Source organism: Aquila chrysaetos, chromosome 4 (assembly GCF_900496995.4).
Source record: "Aquila chrysaetos chrysaetos chromosome 4, bAquChr1.4, whole genome shotgun sequence".
In the NCBI taxonomy this organism is placed as follows: domain Eukaryota; kingdom Metazoa; phylum Chordata; class Aves; order Accipitriformes; family Accipitridae; genus Aquila; species Aquila chrysaetos.
In genome coordinates this window covers 62,227,008-62,249,572 of record NC_044007.1, presented here as the reverse complement: position 1 = coordinate 62,249,572, position 22,565 = coordinate 62,227,008, and the positions used below count along the sequence as shown (strand labels likewise).

General features: G+C 35.7%; 1 protein-coding gene across 12 annotated transcripts in view; it reads left to right on the top strand.

Annotated features, from left to right (window-relative positions):
• RTTN (rotatin) overlaps window positions 1-22,565 on the top strand; it is a 91,843-nt gene that overhangs the window by 25,622 nt on the left and 43,656 nt on the right. For 11 of the 12 annotated variants that reach the window (XM_041123140.1, XM_041123138.1, XM_030012492.2 and 8 more), the window contains 13 exons: window positions 1,799-1,938; window positions 2,183-2,354; window positions 3,463-3,562; window positions 5,249-5,337; window positions 8,916-9,033; window positions 9,316-9,412; window positions 10,216-10,284; window positions 10,610-10,798; window positions 12,714-12,953; window positions 15,933-16,077; window positions 17,820-17,974; window positions 19,188-19,407; window positions 21,176-21,304. In XM_041123140.1, the coding sequence (XP_040979074.1) occupies window positions 1,799-1,938; window positions 2,183-2,354; window positions 3,463-3,562; window positions 5,249-5,337; window positions 8,916-9,033; window positions 9,316-9,412; window positions 10,216-10,284; window positions 10,610-10,798; window positions 12,714-12,953; window positions 15,933-16,077; window positions 17,820-17,974; window positions 19,188-19,407; window positions 21,176-21,304 (1,863 nt within the window). The remainder of the gene's footprint in view (window positions 1-1,798; window positions 1,939-2,182; window positions 2,355-3,462; window positions 3,563-5,248; window positions 5,338-8,915; window positions 9,034-9,315; window positions 9,413-10,215; window positions 10,285-10,609; window positions 10,799-12,713; window positions 12,954-15,932; window positions 16,078-17,819; window positions 17,975-19,187; window positions 19,408-21,175; window positions 21,305-22,565) is intronic. The other variant, XM_030012497.2, reaches the window with a different exon arrangement.

Genomic DNA, 22,565 nt, shown 5'->3' with positions numbered 1-22,565 from the left:
CACCTAAGTAGCAGATGGAAAATAGATTAACAGCAATATACCTACAGACTTGTTTTGTCAGATGTCAAATGGAGAAATGTTTTATAGGGGTCCTAACACCACTCAAAGTTACTACTTGAATTTGTAGACAAATTTCAGCCCGGTATTACTAGAATGTGAAACTTTGAAATGTTGTAGTAGAAATCGGCAAGTACTGACTGGGACTTAAACGGTTTGAAGATATGAGTGGATAATCCAAGTATAGATTAAAACATTGCATGCTTTTTAAAATTAGCTAATAATTATTAGAATGTCCCCCATATCTTAAATTTGAAAATTTTAACTCCTCTGTGATGATTCTGTAATTTTCTGATCAAGTATGCACTCAATAAATAGCAATAGGTGTAAGCTGTATTTTGTGTATATTTTGATACTTGTTTTTTGGTTTCTTTGTTTCCAGTATTATAGAAGTGTCAAAAGTCAGTATTATCCTTAGACCTCTGTCTTCATATCTGTGACAATGTGCAAATTTTCTTTTCGTTATCTTTACTCTTGGCTTGATCTAGTGGGAACTTTTGCCTTTCTCAGTCTGATTTTCAGGCTAATTGCTCCATCCAGATTCTTTACTGTTTTTTCTCTAGTGCTAGAAATTTCCCTTCTATGATCTGCATATAGTCTTCCAGATTAGATATTTTGCTGCACCTATCTGATGTCTGTTTTTCCTGATATCTGTTTTTTTTGCCTTATTTCTGTCTTTTATTTAACTTAGCTAATACATCCAAGTATACTTTTTGTCTTCGTTTTCTCCAAAAATATAACTTTTGATAATTATACCTACTTATTTATATCACTGCTATATATTCATTCATTGCCTGCATCTCAGTATTACCAAAAGTTGAAAAAACTGCTTATGTAACTTAAGCCCTTCCATAAACTGCACAAAAACCGAGGTGAAAATGGGGATAAATTGCAAATAATACGGGCCATGAAATAGAAGGCTCAGACAGGAAAATATGCAGAGGAAATACACTGAGACCTTGAAAGTGTTGGGAGAAAGGTTACTTCAGAGCTTTCTCGCCCAGTAATGTTGGCTTTTCTGTGTTACCCACATACATACCTTCCATTGATATTCGAGATTAAATAGGTGTGGGTTTCATATAAGCTGTAGGCTAAACATGTGAGAGAACTTATCCCTGCTCTCATTTTTGTGAGTAGAATTCTCCTCTATTCTATAGCCTGTAGTGGCTACGTACAATAGATACTTGACGAGAGCATACAGGAGGCCTATATTTACCTAACGCATATAAAATGCGTTGTATTTTACTTTAATGTTTAAACATTTGCAGTGTCACTACTTGACGTAACTGATTCTGGTTTGCATTGTTTGTGTGTGAAAATGCTTTGATGAAATATCTGAAAATATAGAAGATATATGAAGAATTTAATGTTTTGAAGTAATTTTCTTGTAGGGACTGAATTTTATTTATTGAAATGGAAACTGACCTTATAGAGCAGCATCATGTTAACAGATTGAAGGGGAAAGCTTCAAGTCAAAGTGCCTCTGGGCCATGTAAAAATCTTTATTTTTATTTGTATACAGGATCACTTATTAATTTTTAAAGTTGTTTTGCAGAGGAATATTAATCTGTGGAGATTGAATGTTTTCTTAAAAGTTACTACTTTTTTTTTGGGGGGGGGGTGTTGCTCCTTCCCCACCCTCCTGTAGCCCCTAAAAGGGGACTTACCTTGTCTAATTTGCTAAGTTAGTAAGTGGATTTTTTAATGTTGGAAATTTTTGTTTGTTGTTTGTTTGGTTTAGGGTTATGCTGATACAAAAGATACACTAGGTAACTCTATCCTGACTTTGAGTGAAACAACCTCTGACAAAGGAGAGGGTATTCTCCCTAGAACTACTAGACTACGGGCTGCTCTGCGTCTTCTCTTCTCAAAAAAGCAGTTGTAAGTAATTCCCTGTAGCATTTCAGCACATCTTCTAATGTTGATGACAAAAATGTCTTCACTAAAAAAACAATTGATTATTATGCAGTGGGTTGATTTGAAAGGTAGATTAATCAATATTGTTGCATAAGTACTTCCTCCCCACACTGTATGAATTTCATAAACTAATTCATTTTTACCTATACAGCTAAAGCTTTACAGTATGAGGACTCTTTATATTTATTTTAATTGTTTACTCCTTTAGGGTTCGTTCTATAGCACTTAAACATTTAACATTCCATCTTTTGAATGAAGAAGGGGCAAACCTGAAACGCCCTCATCTGCATGGTAGTGTGCTTTCCAGCATTTTAAACTTATTTATTATAGAAAGAGCTACTGAGCTAAAATTGGATGGTAAAACAGAGTCAATATTTAAGGTGAGTAAACTCTGTCTAAATATTGTGTCATTGATTAGCTCTTCTACCTGCCCAGTCACTGAAGTTAACATTCTGAAGGTTGCAATATTTCATACAAATTGGCTTGCTTCATAAAAAGAAATCCGTTGATATATTCTTTCCATGTCAACTTAAACAGTAGTTTTTATGCTACCCTGTGCAACAACAAGAAAAGAATTCCTTCCTTCTTCTTTTTTTCTCTCTGCAGATAAATTAACAGCAAGACTTAACTTGAGTACAGAGAGCACTGGCCTGTTCTGTTTACAACAATTTAATTGTGCATGGATAGGGTCTGATTTTTTTTTTTTCCTCGCATAGAGCTTTTTTTTCCCCACAAAACAAATTTTTACTGAAACAGGCACAAATATCTGTTTTAGAATATTTCATACTAAAAATTTACAAATTTATGTCTGTGTTTCCTTAATAGTGCTGCTTTTGCAAAGTGAAAAATAAATTACAAGTATTTGACCTATGGGAAAACCTATCTCTCTTTTTTTGTTGTTGTTGTTTTTCTTTTCTTTTTTTACCATCTCCCCTCTATTCTCCTTCCTTCTTTACCCTCAATGTTTTCAGATTAACAACACGTTAAACAAATGCTAAGATGCTTACCGTCTGAAAAAAAAATTTTTCTGACCGCTCATTGTACACTTGATTTATACTCTTCCCCTACATCCTTCAAAAAGTTAGGACCTAAAATTTTTATGAATATGTAGGATTATTTAAATTTCTCTAACCCTATTGTCATTAAAAAGTCAGTCCCCTTCACAGACTTAGAAGCATATTCTAGCATTTCTGTGTAGTGTTGAGCTTTCTGTAGTCCTACATAAATTAAGCATTATTTGTTAGAAATCTGCATCTGTTCTGCACTAGAAACTGTTGTTCTGTTATATTCCACAGGTGGTATTAGGTATTTGTTGCAAAAGGATTGCAATCTAATCCTTTCTTATTACATGCATGTGGAATGTAATCAAATACATTCTAATAAGGAATTTAGATCTTCTTATTTTCTCCTTTCTGTTTGGGAGTTTGGCTGGTTACCTTGTTTCATAATAGCGTAGTGGATATAAATCTAATATAGCTTTACTTTTAGGCAGAAACTGTTGAAAAGCTGTATGACATCTTGACTTCTGATGCTGTTGACCTAGTTTTACGAAAGTCTGCAGCCGAGCAGCTAGCTATCATTTTAGAAGGTAAAATTCTTCAGAAAATTTGTATTTGTGTGCTGATAATTACATGAGCTTGCAGTTTTGCTAGGTTTTCTGTATGTTTGTGCTAAGGGTACTCTTCGTAATTTTTATTTGTGGTGTTGGACCAGAATTCTAACACTTGTGGAAGATCTACCAATTCAAGTAAAAAAATTAGTTGTTTGTTGTTGTTGCTCTCAAGAATTAGAAATAGTGGTCTTACTATTTAAAAAAACAGCTCCCTTGGGTAATAGAGGAGTAAGCTGAATTCTGTAAGCTTTGCAAGAGCTTTTTTTTCTGCTTTTCCTTTTTAATGTTTGTCAGTTTGTTGATCTGTCTCAGAACTAATGGTGCTTCAAATTTTTTGCTATTGCTAACTCAATACTCTGTCTTGAGTGAGGGAGACGATGGTCAGTATAAAATAGATGTATTTTTGGTGGTGGTATATTTTAATTAGGAAAGTAATTCTTAGATTACACAGGCTAGCTAAAGGGATTTTATATTTAGTGAAGAATTTCTTCTATCATTCTGAATTTCTTACTCCATTTTGAGTTAGTCTAAGTAGTAACTACAGTTAAAATGGATTGAAATGTCATTTGTGTGAATGAGGGTTCAGTAAACTCAACTGTGATTATACCTTCTTTCAATATCAAGAGGCAGACTCCCTGTGGCATTTCATCAAATATGTTTGCAAGGAAAGTGTTCCGTCCTTTCACTATTTATGATTTAAGTGACTAACTGTAAATTTGCATCATAGCTGCTTTTTTATAATTGTGTTGCTCATATGGGGAAAAATTATGAATTTTGGTAAAGATCTGATTGAATTAAGATGCAAATAAGCAATCTTGCACAGAGTATTATTTGACTCAGTGCAGGGTCATAACTGTAGAGTTTCAAACCTGGATGTTTGTACTCTACCTACTCAAACTAATTCAAGTATTTTTTCTTGAAGGAACTCAAATACTAATGATAGAACATAACTTTTTCACCATGGGAAGGTGAAGTCTTAGATAATATTAAAATTAACATTTTTCTTGTCAGAAAAATAGTCACAAAAATGAGGAAATGTCTACTTTGTCTCATAAAATACATTTAGTTATGGTTGCCAAATTTTCAGATGTCAAAAGATAACACGAAACATAGCATAAGAGGAAATTGTAAAGGAAAAAACGCAGCTTTATCAGGACAAATTTCATATGAAGGATCACTTCATAATTATTTTAAAAAACCCAGCAAACACAACTAACCCTGACATAGCTTTGTTGTTGTTGTTGAATATTCTTAAACCAGATGCTCTGAAGGATGAGATCAGTGGAAAATACTCTCATGATGATTGAGTAAATACCATTTTTAGTTCCATATTAAACTGTTGAAGACTTTTTCAATATTACAAGTGAAATCCTCGTTTGACTGAAATTGAGTTGCATGGGGGATCACTGTAATTGTGGAACATAAAGTTCTTATGGGAAGATATGTAGGATATTTGAGTTAAGTGTTCAAGAGGCTACTATAGTAAGATAATAAGATGTTGAGGAGGCTTGCCTTGGTAGAGCTAGAGCTGTACTTGTTCTGTTGATTGGCAATTTTGGAAACTTGTTCTCAATAGCAAGAGTTTGTGATCTTGCAGAAAGAAGTTTAATATTAAAGTGGTGCAGAAACAGTGATTCTTACTAACTTTTGTTTTTCCTACAGATACCAAAATGCATAGCATTGTGAAAAAGTTGGGTGCGATAGAAAAGATTTTGGCTTACCTTAATGAGTGTATACATGTGGATGGCAAGGTAAAACTATTGTTACAAGTTCTTCGGCAAGCATTGCACAGCATTACAGTAGTAGAATTTGCCTTTTTCTGCACTTGTAACACTAATCTTTGTGCATTAATACTGCACAGAATACAAATGTTTAGTAACAATTGTAACTGCAATATGTATTTTGTTTATTATATTTTTGGTAATGCTAAGATTCTCTTAATGAAAGGAGATTGGTTTGCCTACTTATGAGAATAGTTACACAGAGAACTAACTGTGATTGATGTGGTTCTGAAATACACCAGAACTTCCCTGAAGCTTTCCCAGTGGAGACAAAAAAAATAATTTTTAATGACCTTAAAAAAAAAAAAAAGTGTTATTTTATATCATAGTCTCTAAACTTAAGTCCTGAAGCAAATTATAATGAAAAATGTAGATTCCCACTTAAAATAACATCTCCTGTCAGATTGAGTTTCAGGTAAAAGTAATTTTCTGACCAATAGAAGATCAGCTCAGCAGGGAGGGTCTCAGGAGATAAGATCACATTTAGAGTTGAGTGTATATTTGTTGTAGATGACTAGGCTTTCAATTTTTTTAATATTCTGATCTGATGCTTGAATTTTTCTGAAATTCATTATTTGAAATCATTTTATGCAAGCTTATTTAGGCAAAGTTCCTCAGCATCACTTCACTGGATAAACTTCTTCATATTTCTTAGTTTGCTTGCATAGTATTGTTATAGTAGTCCAACAGTCCAAATCCTGAGTTAATTTAAGAAACCATGAGAATTTTTATATAGTAATGACTTCTTTCCCCAAAAATGTACAAGAGAAGAACTGCTTGATACTTGGTGGTATTACTTTTATTTGTCAGACTAATGAAAATTACATTCTTCTTTGGTAATGGTAATTTTTTTTTTTTTTCCAGATTATCAGTATCTAAGATTATTTTATCCCTGTAGCATTAAGGAATGCCTAGTCCAGTTCATGATAGCTTGAATATGAATACTTTTGTAAACCACTATCAGACCCAGACTGGACAGACCAGGGAGTCCGTGTTTAGTTCGAAATTCCCTTGGGCTAGATTAAGGTGAAATGACACCAAACGATCAGTTAAAAGATTTTATTCATGACAGAAGCAAACTGAACTGGGGAGGGGTAGTAGGTGGCAGGGTTTCTCACAACAGGAATTGGCATAAGACTACTTCTGTAAACCGTGTAACCCAGGGTAACCATATACATCAATTCAGGGAATAAGGCAAGCCCTCCCGTTGAGTCCCAAGGTTCAGAGCAGACCCCCTTGCTTTCTAGACTCCTCCTCAGAGAAGGGCCCAGGGGTGGCTGGATGCACTCTTAGTCCCAGACTTGGTCAACGGTTTTATGTCTTAAAGGGATCAGGTGTAGGGATTGTGGAAAAGGAAAAGGAAAGAGAGAAGAAGGCAGAGAGAGGAAAAGGAAGAGAAGGATTTCACTGGTCCTGGGTCCAGTGTTGGTTCAGTCAGCCAAGGGGTCCAGTTCTGGTGGGCTTGTGCACCTGAGGCTTCAGTTTGTGTCCTTTTATCATCCTTGCCCCTCCTTCGGGCGGGCACCTGAATTCATCAGGCTAATGAGGAGTTTATGAGCCTTCGGGCTTGGGGGTCGTTTGTGGAGTAACTTCTTCCCTGCAGACATGGCCATTGTTTGATCTTTCTATCAGAACAGGGAGCTGTGCAGCCTCCAGCACGCCCTCCCCCTCCTGTTGCTGATGTCTGAGCTGATGGGCTTTTCACCTTGGTTCCTTGCTGTGCAGGGTTTGTCTTTTAGCAGAAATTGTCCCACCACAATGTTTGAGACATTAACTCTTTCAGTCTCTTACAACCATTGAAAACCAGTTGGAGAAATTGAAATATTGGGTTCTTCAGGGTTTTTTACTGTGGTTTTTTTTTTTTAAATGTCAGGTTTTCAGTATCTTACATTTTTGTAGAGATACAGACTAATGCAACTATTGTTTTGTTTTGGATAGTGAGTAGATATTAGCATAGTTACTTAATAATACAGAAGTACAAGCATGGGAGATACATTGCTTTAAGCAGAATCTTCATAAACAGGTAAGGGTCTAGGATGAATTTTAAAATAATGGTTTTAGCCCTTTATAAACTCCAATTTAATCTAGGAAAGGCACAGGCAACAGCTCTCTAGGGGTTGTGACACCTTTCTTTTGCATATATAGCTTGTGGAATGTAGGATCTCTATACTAAACAGGATGTTAAAACTTTACATGATGAAAGTTGCAGAGTATTTTAGAGGAGAAATCTAAAATTGCCCATGTTGAACAATGAATGGTTTAGATAAAGTCAGCAGGAGAGCCTAAGCTGACAGCTGTGTATGAAATTTCACTTCTTCAAGTGCTAGCATTCAGAAATTTGTTTGTCAGCTCTGTGTTGATAGAAGTTTTGGATCGCAAAAGCTCTGTTCTGTAAAATAACTGTAAAAAGTTTCCTCTGAAAAATAACTAAGCAGTGTTACTCCTGTCTCTTGAGCACAAGCAGTAGATGTCCCATCCTTAGCTCCCTCAAGCTTTGACAGTTCAGACTACTTCCCAAGAAAATGAGCTATCTACCAGAACAGAAAATAAATGAAGTAGGAGTACTGCTTACCTCTTGTTTGATATAGCTTAGTCTAAACACAAAGTAGTGCTAGTTTCATCAGGCCAGAGAAAGACCGTGTGGGTTTGATTAATTAAGTCATTAGGACACTGTCCTGACGGAATCTATCCCAGATTGTCCCCAGGGTTGTCCCCTCAAATGATTTTTTTTATTTCATCCTAAAAATCAATAGAAAAAAAAAACAAACAAAAAACCCCTTGCATGTTCTTAGAAAAGTGGCTACCAAGAAAAGGATAAAGTAGTAGACAGAAAAAGCACCATTTAAATAAGTCTTTATATATAGCTGTGCAAAAGACTTTCCATACTAAATAAGCAGGGCTTTTGTTTATTCAATATTAAACTAAACTGTATTTGGTGATGCAGTTTACAAAAAATTTTAAGGCAGAACCTCAGACAAGCCAAGTAATGATACTGTGAAAGACATATTGTCTTCTCATTCTTAGGAGCAGTGACTTTGGTCATATTTTTGGCCATTCACTGATACTTTAACTTTTAGCAAACTGCTTTCCCTTTAGGTTTCCTGATCTGAAAGGTTGGGACCCAGACAATGAATGTGACACAATAAGCTATTTGCGTTTAAAAAAAAAAAAAAAGAATAAACTTATATGGTTGTAAATATTTGGGTTTTTTTGGAAAACCTTCAGCTGACATACGCTTCTTAAAAATAGATATTTTTGAAAGTAAATGTTATAATTGTGTTATGATGCCAGAGACCAATAAAATGATCATCAATTACTAATAAAATAAAATCAGAAGTGTGTAAATATTTTCTAATCAAAATGCACTTATCTTCTGGATGAAATGTGCTTGTCTAAGAAAGTTCTAGGTTTCTCCACTATAAATGACGGAATGTATTGCTTTGTAGCGTGCCAGTTTGAATTAAGATTATCCTAATCTTATATCCCTATCTCATAATAGATTATCCTAATTGTTATCTGTATTTAATTTTTTTTCCCTGTTCCTGCAGCTTATGGAATCCATAGTGTTACCATGTCTAACACTCTTACGCAAACTTGTGTATGCTGACCCAGTTGTTCGTCTGTCCCTAGCACAGCAGTCATCTTTACTGCTTTTGCTATTCAGAGGTAAAGATTCTATTTTGACTGTAATACATGCGGGGAAAGAAGATGTGTAAAATATGGTTAGACATTTAACCAAAAGCCTTCTTAAGAACCTTGGATCACTTCAGAGTCTCTAATATTTAAAAGATAAATCATTGTGTGCTGGTGTTACCCATGTTGTGGCATCTGTTGAAGATGTTGGCAAAATGACTGTGGAAATCAGTTGTTTTTAATGAGTGTCCTTCTATGTATTATTAAATGTCAATGTTTTCCTAACACATTATTAAATATCTTTATTTTATTCAGTTTCCCTGATATTCCAAAATGATCGTGCTGTTTTAACTGAAACTACAATATTGCTTTGTCTTCTGTTGTTTGATGAAGTAGCAAGGACAGAAACATGGTATGAAAAAACAGTTTTATATGGCATATTCTCTAGTCAAAATTTAAGGATTTAATGAAAATAAGTTTATATATATATCCAAACAAATTATGCCTCAAACTTTTATATATCCAAAATTGCATATTTGTAGGCCAAACAAATTGTTTCAGTACTTGGGTTGCATGCTGTATTGGTCTACATGGCATATTTTTGCAGTTTAAATACTTTGTACCTCAGTGTTAATTTTAAGTTCACTTTAATTTTCAAAAAACCCTGATTGGTCTGTAATCCATCTTTCCCATAAATGGAAACTACACAAATGAAATAGCTAGCTGTAGGCAAGCTTTTCTTAACTTAATTAGAATTCTCCTATTGACTTTAGCTTTTAAGTGTAGCAATTTTCCTTAAACCATCAGACCTTAGCTTATGATATTTTATTATTTGAAATTTGCATATACTTCAGAAAAAATATGCTTTTAGAATTCACACACATGGAATATACTGAAAAGAACTATAATGCATATTTTTTCTCTAATAGAAAAAAGGAAACAAGCATGTGCTTGGTATGTTACCTTTAATTTCATTTTTATGTGCAGTATATCTTCAACAAGTATTCTGTATGTGTGTGATTAAGAATTATCTTAATATTCCATAATCATGAAGAAACATTGTTTATTCATACAAGTTATTCATCAATGGGTTACTAAAGAGCTATCTGGAGGAAAAAATACAGCTATATCTGAATAATAAAAAAATAAGTGTCTCATTAGTAGAAAATCTAAGCTTAAAATAGACAGTAATAGCTATAACTTAATCTTTTGCAGGGCTGATGGCATAACTGGTAATGATACTGGCCTACCTGCCTTCAGTTTACCTGTTGCTGTTGTTAGAAGGTATGTGTGGGTGGTTTTTTGTTTTGTTTTGGTTTTTTAACAGTTAACTTTACTGCTTTCCATTTGCTGTCCTTCCTGAAGTATGGAGGTGGGAGAATGAAGGGAAACCTTTGATGTAAAACCCAAAGTTGTCTGTATTTTTAAGCACGGAGTTTTTTCTCCAAGTCTTTGTTCTCTGAAAAAGATTTTCAAAAACTGTATTTGCAAATTTAAAATCTTGCTCTAGTAGAGCATTTATTTAAAAACAAACAAACAAACAACCCAACCCCCAAACCAAAACAAACCACAACTTTAAATTTTTTTTTTTTTTTTTTTTTTTTATTAGGTATCATCTCCCAGTCAGGATCACTGCTCATCATGTAGTTAGCCCTAATACTGTTGTGGTGCCATTGTCTTCTGAGTGCTTGACTACGAAACCTGTGTCAGATATGCTTAAGATGGCTTGGAATCTGTCATGGTACAATGGGATTGAAAACTTATTGCAACTGATAAATTATGAGAAGAAAGCAGAAACGTGAGCCATTTTATCTTGATTTTAAATCCCAATATATTTCAATTAAATTTGTGTTCCATCAAGTTTAAATAGGTTTTCAACTTCAAACAGCAGCTCAAGTTGTTACTGGTTTGAGAATGCTGTCCTTTTATTTTAAACTTAAAGGATCACATCCCAAGAGGCTGTAGATATATTGTCACAGCTAATGTTTTACCTAAACTGCATTTATACATGAAGTCTAGAGCTTGATCCAACTTTTATTGGTGGTCAGACTCATTTCAAACAATTTTAAGGGCTCTTTTTCTTTGTAGTCTTTTTTTTTTCCTTCTCTTTCTTTTCTTGGGGATTTAAATTTGAAATAGTTATTTTTTTTAATGGTAATACTAAGAATTATGGTAGATAATGAAGAAAATTCCCTTTACATCCTTTGGTTAGCTCTTGAGTAAGCATAATTTCTCTTTGAGACTATTTTGTGTACAGAACTTAAAGTCTTAGATTCTTGATTTAGTAGGACTGAAATGCTTGTATCTACATCTCTGTCCATGTTGACAATTGTTTAGTTTTTGCTTTGTGCCCTTTAAGGGGTCCTACAAGTTTTATTAGTAAATAGTGTGGTTCTGAGCCATTGGAAACTGCAGTTATTGATTTGATAAATCATTTTAATTTTAAGTTCCCTCAGGCAAAAACAAAGCAATCTCTTAAAAACAAAATAGGAAAATAGTATAGTCCAAGTGACCAACATTTACAATAGCATGGAAGAAAAGTTCACTACAAACAGTGTGAATAGCACCTTTCAAGTAACTTTGAGAGGTGCCATTTTTCCAAAGAACCCAAACAGCTTGGCATTTAAATGTGGTGGTGTCATGTCCCAGTTTCTCAGGATGATGACTGAGGTTTGCTGATTCCCAGGTCAGGATTAAAGTGAAATGATGCCAGGGATCCTTTAACTCACAAAACTCAACTCCTATTTGCTCACAGCAAGAACTGGCATGCTCACCACAAAAATTGGCATGAAACTATGTCAGTAAATGGTGTAACATGTGCTAACCATGCATCACCAAACATACACTACAGGCCTGGATTATCTGGGAATCAGTTGAGGGCAGACAATAAGGCGAGCCCTCCCGTTGAGTCCCGAGGTTGAGAGCAGACCCCCTTGCTTTCTAGACTCCTTCTCGGAGAGGAGCCCAGGGGCAGCTGGACTGGCTCCCCGTCCCAGACTTGGTCAGCAGTTTATGTCTAAAGGGATGAGGTATAGGGACTATGGAAAAGGAAAAAGAAAGAGAGAAACAAGACAGAGAGAGAAAAAGGAAGAGAGAAAGATTTCACTGGTCCTGGGTCCAGCGTTGGTTCAGTCAGCCGAGGGGTCCAGTTCCAGTGGGCTTGCACCCATGGGGCTTCAGTTTGTGTCCTTTTATCATTCTTGCCCCTCCTTCAGGTGGGCACTCGAACTCATTAGGCTAATTAGGTAGTCTTTGGGCTGTGGGCTCGGGGGTCTTTTGGGGAGTAGCTTCCCCTTCCCTGCAGACATGATCTTTTGCCATCTGTGGTGAGCTGCCCTGTTCAGCACATCAGAACAGCACCTCAGAACAGGGAGCTGTGCACCCACCAGCACACCCTCCCCCTCCTGTTGCTGATGGGCTTCTTTTCACCTGTGATTCCTTGCTAGGCAGAGTTCGTTATTATGCAGAACTTGCCCCACCACAATATTTGAGATGTTAACTCCTTCAGTCTCTCACAGGTGGTGGTGTTTGTTATTGTCGGTTTTGGGGTTTTTTGGAGGTGGGGGGGAGGAGCATTGGTTAACAAAAATAAAATTTTAACGCAATTTATGTTTTGACTTGTCATTTGAACTGGGAAGTGAGGGAGTCAACACTCACTGAAATAGTTAGTAAAGATACTGGCTGTTAATCATTTTTCTCTTATGCCTTTTCAGATTTTTAGACTCACTAAAACTGTCCTCAGAAGACATTCTTATACTCAAAATAACTCACACAAACTATGGACTGCAGGATTGTCTTAATTCAATCATTCAGGCAGTATCCCACAGGGATGTTAGGGCTGCTCTCACTAGGCTTAGTTTTTACATTCTGAATGATACACTTGCGTTGAAATGCAGTTCTGGGTCTTGTGGAACCACTTTGAAGAGCTTTGTTTGGCAAAAAGCAATAAACAGGTAAGTGTATTGACTACAGAAATCCATTAAAGATTATGATGCTTAAATTGTAAATTTACTAATTTTCATATTTTAAATTTATGGAATTGATTGTCCATGCACCTCTGATTTTGATATATATGTGTTGTTCCCTGTGTCTGCTGGAAGGACAACACAGCAGGGCATAAGCAATCCAGCAGATTCCTGGAGACCATCAGTGACAACTTCCTCATCCAGGTGACAGAGGAGTCAACAAGGAGAGGTGCTCTGCTGGACCTCATATTCGCAAACAAGCAAGGACTCATTAAGGTTGTGAAGGTCTATAGCAGCTTTGCTGCAGTGACGGTGAGGTGCTGGAGTTCAGGATCCTGAGAAGAGGGTTGAGGGCACAAAGCAAGATCACAGTGCTGGATTTCAGGAGAGGAGACTTTGGCCTCTTCAAAGATCTCATTGTTAGTGTCTCATAGAATCAGGCCCTGGAGGGAAGAGAGGCCCAAGAAGGCTGGTTAATATTCAATGATTGCTGCCTCCGAGCTCAAGAGTGGTCCATACTAGGAGGCCTGCATGGGTGAACAAGATGCTCCTGGCAAAACTCATACACAAAAAGGAAGCCTACAGAGGGTGGAAATAGGAACAAGTAACTTGGCAGGAATATAGAGACACTGCCCAAGCGTGCAGAGACGCAGTTAAGAAAGCCAAAATCCCACCTGGAAATGAAACTGGTGAGGACGGCAACAAGAAGGGCTTCTATAAGTGCATAGGTGACAAAGGGAAGGCTGTGGAAAACGCGGGCTTGCTGATGAATGGGACAGGGGCCCCAGTGACACAGGACATGGAAAAGGCTGAGGTCCTGAATGCCTGCTTCACCTCAGACTTTACTAGCAAGACCAGCCTTCAGGAATCCCAGGTCCCAGAGACCAGGGCGAAAGTCTGGAGCAAGAAAGACCTACCATTGGTGGAAGAGGATCAGTTAGGGAATATGTAAGCAAACTGGACATACATAAATCCATGGGCCCTGATGGGATGCACCCACAAGTGTATCTTGACTAATGTAATTTCCTGTCCACTTTGATCAATCAAGGTGATTGGGAGAGGTGCCTGAGAATGGGAGGAAAGCAAATGTCTCTCCTATCTTCAAGAGGGGCAGGAAGGAGGACCTAGGGAACTATAGGCCAGTCAGCCTCACCTCAGTCCCTGGGAAGGTGACAGAGCAGCTAATCCTGGAAACCATTTTCAGGCACATGAACAACAAGAAGGTCATCAGGAGTAGTCTGTATGGATTCACCAAGGGGAAGTTGTGTTTGACCAGCCTGCTGATACTCTTCTACAATAAAGTGACTGGCTTGGTAAATGAGCATAGAGCAGTGGATATTGTCTACTTTGACTTCAGGAAGGCTTTTTGACACTGTCTCCCATAAGATCATTGTAGAGAAGCTCATGAGGTATGGGCTGGATGAGCAGACAGCGAGATGGATGGTAAACTGGCTGAATGGCTGGGTCCAGAGGATGACGATCAGTGGTATGAAGTCCAGTTAGAAGGCAGTAACTAGCAATGTGCCCCAGGGATCAATACTGGATCCAATTCTGTTCAACATCTTCATTAATGATTGGGATGATGAGGCAGAATGAACCCTCAGGAATTTTGGTTATGTTACAGAACTGGGAGGAGTGGCTGATATGCCAGGGTCATGCTGCCATCCAGAGGGACCTCAAAAGGCTGGAGAAGTGGGCTAACAGAAACCTCATGAAGTTCAACAAGAGGAGGTGCAAAGTCCTGCACCTGGGTAGGAACAACCCCATGCTGAGGTTCACCAAGCTGGAAAGCAGCTTTTCAGAAAAGGACCTGGGGATCCTGGTGGACATCAAGCTGAACATGAGCCAGCAATGTGCTTTTGCAGCAAAGAAGGCTAATGGTATCCTGCACTGCATTAGGAGGACTGTTGCCAGCAGGTTGAGGGAGGTGATCCTTCCCCTCTACTAAGCACTGGTGAGGCCACACCTGGAGTGCTGGGTCCAGTTCTGGACTCCCCACTATGAGACATGGACATACTGGAGAGTCCAACAAAGCACCACAAAAACGATAAAAAGACTGGAGGATCTTTCCTATGAAGAAAGGCTGAGGGAGCTGGGACTGGTTAGTCTGTAGAAGAGAGGGCTCAGAGCGGGGATCTTACCAATGTGTACAAGTACCTGAAGGGAGGGTATAAGGAAGATGAAGCCAGGCTCTTTCCAGTGGTGCCCAGTGACAGTACCAGAGGCAATGGGCAGACACTGAAACACAGGAGGTTCCCTCTGAACATCAGAAAACGCTTTTTTACTGTAGGGGTGACTGAGCACTGGCACAGGTTGCCCAGAGAGGTTGTGGCATCTCCATCCTTGGAGATACTTAAAAGCTGCTGGGACATGGTCCTGAGCAACCAGCTCCAGGTGTCCCTGCATGAACAGGGTGGTTGGACCAGATGACCTTCAGAGGTACCTTCCAACCTCAATGATTATGTGATTCTGTAATTTACATACACAAAACCAGCAAAAAGTAAGAATACTGTATTTAAAATAAGGATATTTAAAATGCATAGGTAGGCTTTGCAATTATTATGAATTGCTAGTAATTACCTTTTTTCTTTCCTGTCTGTGAGCCTGTTCAGATTTTTCTACATTTTATTATATGCAATTTCATGCTTACTACATGTAAATACACTTTTTAATATATATAGCAATTTTATATTATAATACACAATAAATGTACAATAGTATTTAAGTATAATGATTTAATATAGTAAATATTTTATGTAAAAGTATTTAAATATATTTAATATATATGATACGTATAATATAATAAATATAATTCCGTATTTGCTATATGTAAATATATGTAATATACATATTTACTCTATATAAATTCCATATTTGCAGGTGACTTCAGTCCTGTTAGGCCAAGATCTTAAACTCTCCTTTAATGTGCTACAAGTATGAAAGTAAATATTTTTGTTTGCATTGCAGGTTTCTGCAAGTGCTTCCAGCTTCTGTGGAGGATGAGAAGCTTTTAGTAGATGTCGTAAGATTTTTAAACAAATTGCTTAGAGACCAGAGATCAAGTTTGGAGTCAGACCATCTAAAGTGGATTTTGAAATCGTTGCTTAAAAATGTAAGAATATACCTAAGAAGTTAGCTGTAGACTGTGAGAAATTATATAACTGTGAACTGGTTGGCTGTTTTTTTTATAACTGTGAACTGGTTGGCTGTTTTTTTTCCGGTGAGTTCATTTCCTCAAGCAAAATGACTTCTATTAACAAAAGCAAGAAATAGCAGATCTTGTGGTATTAATGTCTGCTACTTTGTGGTCACTGCTACAGTTCTAGTGTTTGGGAAAGTTAACTTCAATCAAGAATAAACTTCCTTCTCTCCTTTACTTGGTATATGAATTGTTTCTCTAAACTCAGGTATTATGTTTGCCAGAAGGAGACAACATCTACCTGTGTGTGTCTTGCTCTGGTGTAGTTAACTATGGTAATACGGTTGTATAGAGCCATATAACTATAGTTAGCTATGCATAGCTCTGTGCAGAGCTCTATATGTACATATAACTAATGTATGATATGGTTAAGTATGTAACTATACATACATATGTGTGTGCATACATATACAGCTGTATAAGGTATGCTTAGCTACATAACTATGTATGTATTATCTATGTAACTTAAAGGTTGAAGTTCACACAGGTGTTTTGGAAACTTCTGTTTGGCAAAGAGATATAAATGAACATTATCTGTCTTGCATTAAGAACAAGAACTGAAAGTTAGGACAGAAGTTTTTGTTTTCAATGTGTGTCGCTTAAGTTTTCATTTTAAATGGTTATAATATATCTAAGTAAAATATTTTTATAAGCATGAGTAAGGTATTATATGAGTGTACAGTTCAGTTGCTGTAGTTAAAATGCATGTATAGTATTGAAAGAATGTAATTTTTTTTCAGTTTTCTAGAATCCTGTGCTTTCTATTTGAGATCTGTTCTATCCCATACTGTTCATTTAAGATGTGTAAAATTGGAAAGTGTAAAAACAAATGGGAAATGAACATCATAAAGCAGTATAAAACAACTTTTATATTTGTCAAAATATAATAATTCAATCTTAGCGTATAAAAACAATAGTTAAATGCCAAGGATAAAAGTGATGGCTGCAGTTTTAGAAGTTTGCAAAATACTGTTCTTCACAAAGCAGGGGCATACTGCCCAAGTGCAAGATCATTCATGGTCTTACAAAGGATATCATACATTAAGTATAGTCTACATGCACTTGCATTTTCTGATTTTAAAATACAATCTAACCATTTCAGAAAAAAAAATGCTAGTAGACTTCATTTCAGTTACTTAAAGAATTCAGGTACTTCAATTTATATGGATAACTGGGAATCCTATAAAATTTTATAAGTATGGCCTGTTCAATATATTAATATAAAATCTTTCTATCAAATGATTTTAAGTTTTTCAAGCAACAAGATACAACTTGAACTAATATTTCTACTATGTGTTTTCTGGTTTTTGTGATCTGGTTTTTTTCTGTTGCAAGTTATTGCTGTATATAACTTTGACTTTTCTTCCATGCTTCAAAATACACTTTGTCATGGCTTAATGTCAGGAAATTTTAAAGGCCTTAACAGTAGATTCTTTTATGGCATTTAGTAGATTCAAGATTCAAGTAATTGGTAATTATAGGAATTTTTTACTGTGCTTTTTACTGAAATAATTCTTAGTAAAATAATTATGGAATTTGTGATTTATAATGTGCGTGATTTGCAAGCTCTCAACAGAAAAATGGCTTTAGTATGGGTATTGAAATAATATTTAAACAATGCATTATGTGACTGTATTTCTATTCTTTTCTTTTAGAAGCCAAAATCCCTTTTGGGCCTCCTGGTGCGACCAGAATCCCAAGTGCGGGATGAAATAGATGAAATACAGACTGCTGTCAGGCAGCAACTGGATAAAGAACTCATTCGTCTTTTTAACACATTGTTATTTTGTTCCATGTCAGTGACTGACAGGTACAGTGTAAATGGACCTGCCAGTGTAATTCTGATGGGGGATCATAATATCTACTGCTGCTGTATCTCTGTCAGAATTTGGATAGAATTACATCATGACTCAATCATTTTAAACTGTAAAAATGGAATATACTCGAAATGAAGATCAACTTTAGATAGGCCTTTTTCACAGTAAAATTAGGAAATTAACTGGGGAACTTGGAAGAGCATGTACTAGTGGTCACTTTTTCAGCAAACGATAATTAAACTGCAGAAAGAAGATGGGCTATTTTTTTTTTTCAATGCTGGAAATTTGCACAAGCAAATGATAACTCGGTTGATTTTGTAGCATTTGTTTATAGCAGAGTAAAACATTGAAATATTTGAGAAATCAACAAATATTTCTTTTCATTGAACTCCTTTTTGGCCTAATACAGTATATCAGTGCACATTAGTGGTTATTTAGGACAGTTACTTCCAGCATGAAGTTCCAACTTTTTTCTGTCAGTCAAGCAAACACAGAAACGAATTTCTATTTTTTTTTTTTCCTCTGAGTTTGTAATATAACATCTTCTCACACTAAATCTCTCTGTCCAAGTGTATTCTAAGAGATACTAAAATTGCAGCTTAAGATAATATTTGTTTTAATTAAGTGCCAGAACATAACTGTTTGTAAAGATACTTTCAAAATGTTACCTTCTTCATTCTTGCCACACAGTTATTAATTTTCTAAAAATTTTGCCAGCAGGAAAAGGGAGGATTATAGAAATCCATGCTAGTTATGTCTCACACTCCTGTATTTTCTATCTACCTGAATTCTAGATTGATAGTATTTTGTGGGAAATATTTTTAAACTTGTCTCTTAAACCACAACAAACATAAGCGTAGCTACTAAGCTTTGCAACTCTTCTTGTTATGTTATCCATCATCTTCAAACTCTTGCTCTTTATTTAACATGCTCCTTAATAATTAGTTATATCTAATTTGCCCTATTTTGGTTAAGCAGCCCTGTTACAATCAGATGCAATATTATGCTTTCAGAACCTGGGTAAAGCTAGAAATGTCAAATTTAATTCCATGTTAATCTGCGCATAAGGCAATAGTAACTAATTGAGATGCTGAGACTCATAGACTTAACAGTAAGAAGAATGAGGCGTTGGCCTCTTGTAAAATGATTCATTATAATAGCTTCATGTTGACAGTTGATTTTTTTTGCTTTTTACAATTAAACCAGAGAGGCCTTGGAACTTGCTGGCTCTTTCAGAACTGAGCTGGCTCTGAAGCTGCTACAATGCTTAAGGCTAACGGATGCGCCACATTTTTACGGACTTCCTTCACTGGAGAGAACATTACAAGGAATGGTTCATGTTACCGCACTTCCGGAGTGGAGTACCTACTCTGCTACAGCTGAATCTGTCACAATTTGTAAAAAATATTTAACAGGTCTTCTTGAGGTAAGTAGCTTATGATAAAGAACTGTGTAACTAATGACACTATAATTTTTAGGATGTACTTCTAGTGAATATAATCACTAGGAATAGATGTAGGAAAGATGCTTTTTTCTGCTAAGTAAATAGCAAAAATATTGAGACTAGATTGAGTGATGTGTATCTGTACTTATGATGATAGGTTATATTGTGTGTGCCTTCATCCCCTATTTAAGAGGCAATATAAAGTGACTATAGTTTAAGCAAGATGAAAAATAGATGTGTTTGGGTTTTTTAATAACTGAAACTAAGAGGAACAATCCAAGATCTCCCACAGGCAAAATCCATGTGTGAAAGGGAGTCTGGGGGAACAGTAACTCGTTAGGTGGGTTATTAACACCGAGAAGGCAGAAAAGAGGTAATTCAAGATGCTGCAGTTGTTGGGAAGCCAAAATTCATTCTTGTTTTCAGTGTTCTTATTCGTTTGCCAAGTCCATGAATGTGACAGGCAATTAGTTTTTGCTCCTAAAATTTCATCTTTTGAGAACTCCAGTCTTCTTAAAACTGTAGGAAAAGCATAGATCTGGCTTTCTGATTGTTTTATGAGTATTCAGTAAGGTAGGTATATTTAGAAGTTTTTTTTGTAGTTTCAAATACTAAAATCTATTTGTTGCATTGGTAGAGGCTTGGAAAAGTCTTAAAGTAGTTTTGATTCGTTCGTGATTCTGAATGATGTGAATAGCAACCAGATAAGTGTCAGGAAAGTTTGTATAGAGATGATAATCTATTTGTGATGAAAAAAAGATAGTCTTTTAGGGGGAAGTCTTAACCTGCCAAGATTTCTTGAGTAGAAATAAATATTTTAGAGCTATTTGATTAGATGAGTTCTGCAGTTTGAAATCTAGACTAAAAATGTTACCAAGGTGATAGATCGTGCCATGTGAAAGAAAGATTATTAGTGGACAAAATCTTAATAAATGTTATGGAATGAAATAAACTGGTAATACATAAGCTCTATGTGCAGAAGAATTACACAGTTTTACTTGCCTAAATATGAAAGTAAATGTAGGTTTCTTTTTGAGGGGAGGGAAGAAAATGGGTTTGAAAGGAATTCTTGTGGAGTGGGACACTGAAAGAAAGAACAGCAGCAAAAATGGAGAGGTTTAAATTGCCATGCTTTGGGGAGAAAAATACATCTAGAAGTGTAAGTCTTAAGATTATAATTTAAAAAAAAATATTCTTGGGCATGTTCTGTTGAAAGCAGCATGCTTTTTATTTTAACCTGTATGGTTAGATATTTGGTTAGAGACTGTTTATTTTATGTTATGATCCAGTGACCTTTATTTCTGTTCATTAGACTTTGATATAGAAAGCTGATATATTTATTCCAATTCAAATCACAATAAAACATGTAAATTACCCTTTTTCTTGAACACAGAATTTTGAAAAGAAATTATATTTTTAATTCCAAACATAGCATAAAAAACTGGGTACAATAAATGGACTGTTTGCATCAAAAACAAACTTTCAGGTTTCTATTCAATATTGTGCTTATTATTAAGCTCCACTGCATTCTTCATTTGAAGAAGCAAATAAAAACCATTGACCTTGAGAGGTTTAACTATATAGGAAACCATTGCATGACTTATAAATAAATAAATTTTTAAATTTCAGCTAAAAATCTGCCATCTTTTCATGAGTTTAAATTATGATTTAGTAGTGCGTAGGACAGTTTGTACTCCACCTGTGTACTACTTACAGTAAAGCTACCATGAACTTGTACCCCCACTCTTAGGTCATCTCATCGTTTTATGTTGAATGGGGAGGAAACGCTATGTCCTTCATGGGAAAAGGTGTTACGAAAAGCACAGTTCTTTGCTTGCTTCACTTATCTCATGAAATGATGGCTCAAGCCAAGGATACAGTAAGTGCATTACAGTTGTCCTTATCTTGTCATTTGTGAGGGCTATGCATAGATATATTTTAACTGCTAAAATTAAATGATGGATTTTCAAATGTGGTGATGGAAGATGTCTTATATTGCAACAGATAATAACAATGAAAAAAAAAATCAGGTAATCTCATTTGGTATGTAATTTTAGATAAATGAATAGAATAAAGTATAGTGTACAAGAAAGTTGAAGATTCAGTTCTAAACTTACTGAAATAATTCTGCAACTAATACTGTGGATTTAGAAAGGTCTATCAGAATAAGGTATAATTTTCTGTCTATAGAAAATGAGAAATCAAGGTTTTATGTAGGATGAATAATTTTAAGGATTTATAACAGCATTATTTCTTCAGCCTTGTGTAGATAAGAGGCTTTCTAATCTGTTTACACATACATATGTGTATTCTTTCACGTGTGTGTTTTTGTAGGTAGACATGAAAGAATATATACGTACATGAAAGAATTATTGTCTCACTTATAAACGGAGCTATCATTACTTACTAGCAAAATTTGTCTGTGCTTTGTCCATGTGTGTATTTTTAGAGCTAAATTTTTGAGAGTTTATAAAAAATGGCCTTCATCCTGAAGCAGTTAAAGCAAATTCAACAGTTTAATTCTCCAAAATGATTACACTAATATCCACTGTTGTTAATATCTGTGACAGCCACAAGTCAAAACCTTTCAATATGATCAAGGGCATATGTAACTAGAAATAGCAGTATACCTGCTTCTCTAAATTCCAGATTTCTTCAGTTCTGTCCTCCTCCTTCAAGATATTAAGTGCTGACAAAGTTTATTAAAATTGCAGAGGGACGGAATATTAAGTACACTGCAGGAAGACTGCAGCCTCCAAAGAATTAGATCATAAATGCATGGATGAAGGAGTGGACTTTTTTTAATATCAGTCTTGTAGAACAGTACGTATAGTAGCATAGTGATCGGTGGCATTTTTTTGTGGCTATAAATCATAATCTGTGTATACAACAGTGTTACTGTCTAGATTGTACTAATAACATATAATCTCAAAGAAATTTTAAATCTTGGCTGTTGTTTACTATCATGTTATTTAGCATCAAATCTTACAGAAAGAGAAATACAAAATTAGCCTTATTCCTCTGTGCAAGCAGTGTTATATAAGAGGTGCACTGGATAACTATGATTTAGAAAAATAAATAAATTAATGCTAACTTTAAAATGCACAGTCTAATGACTTGAAATAAAAACTACTTAAAGC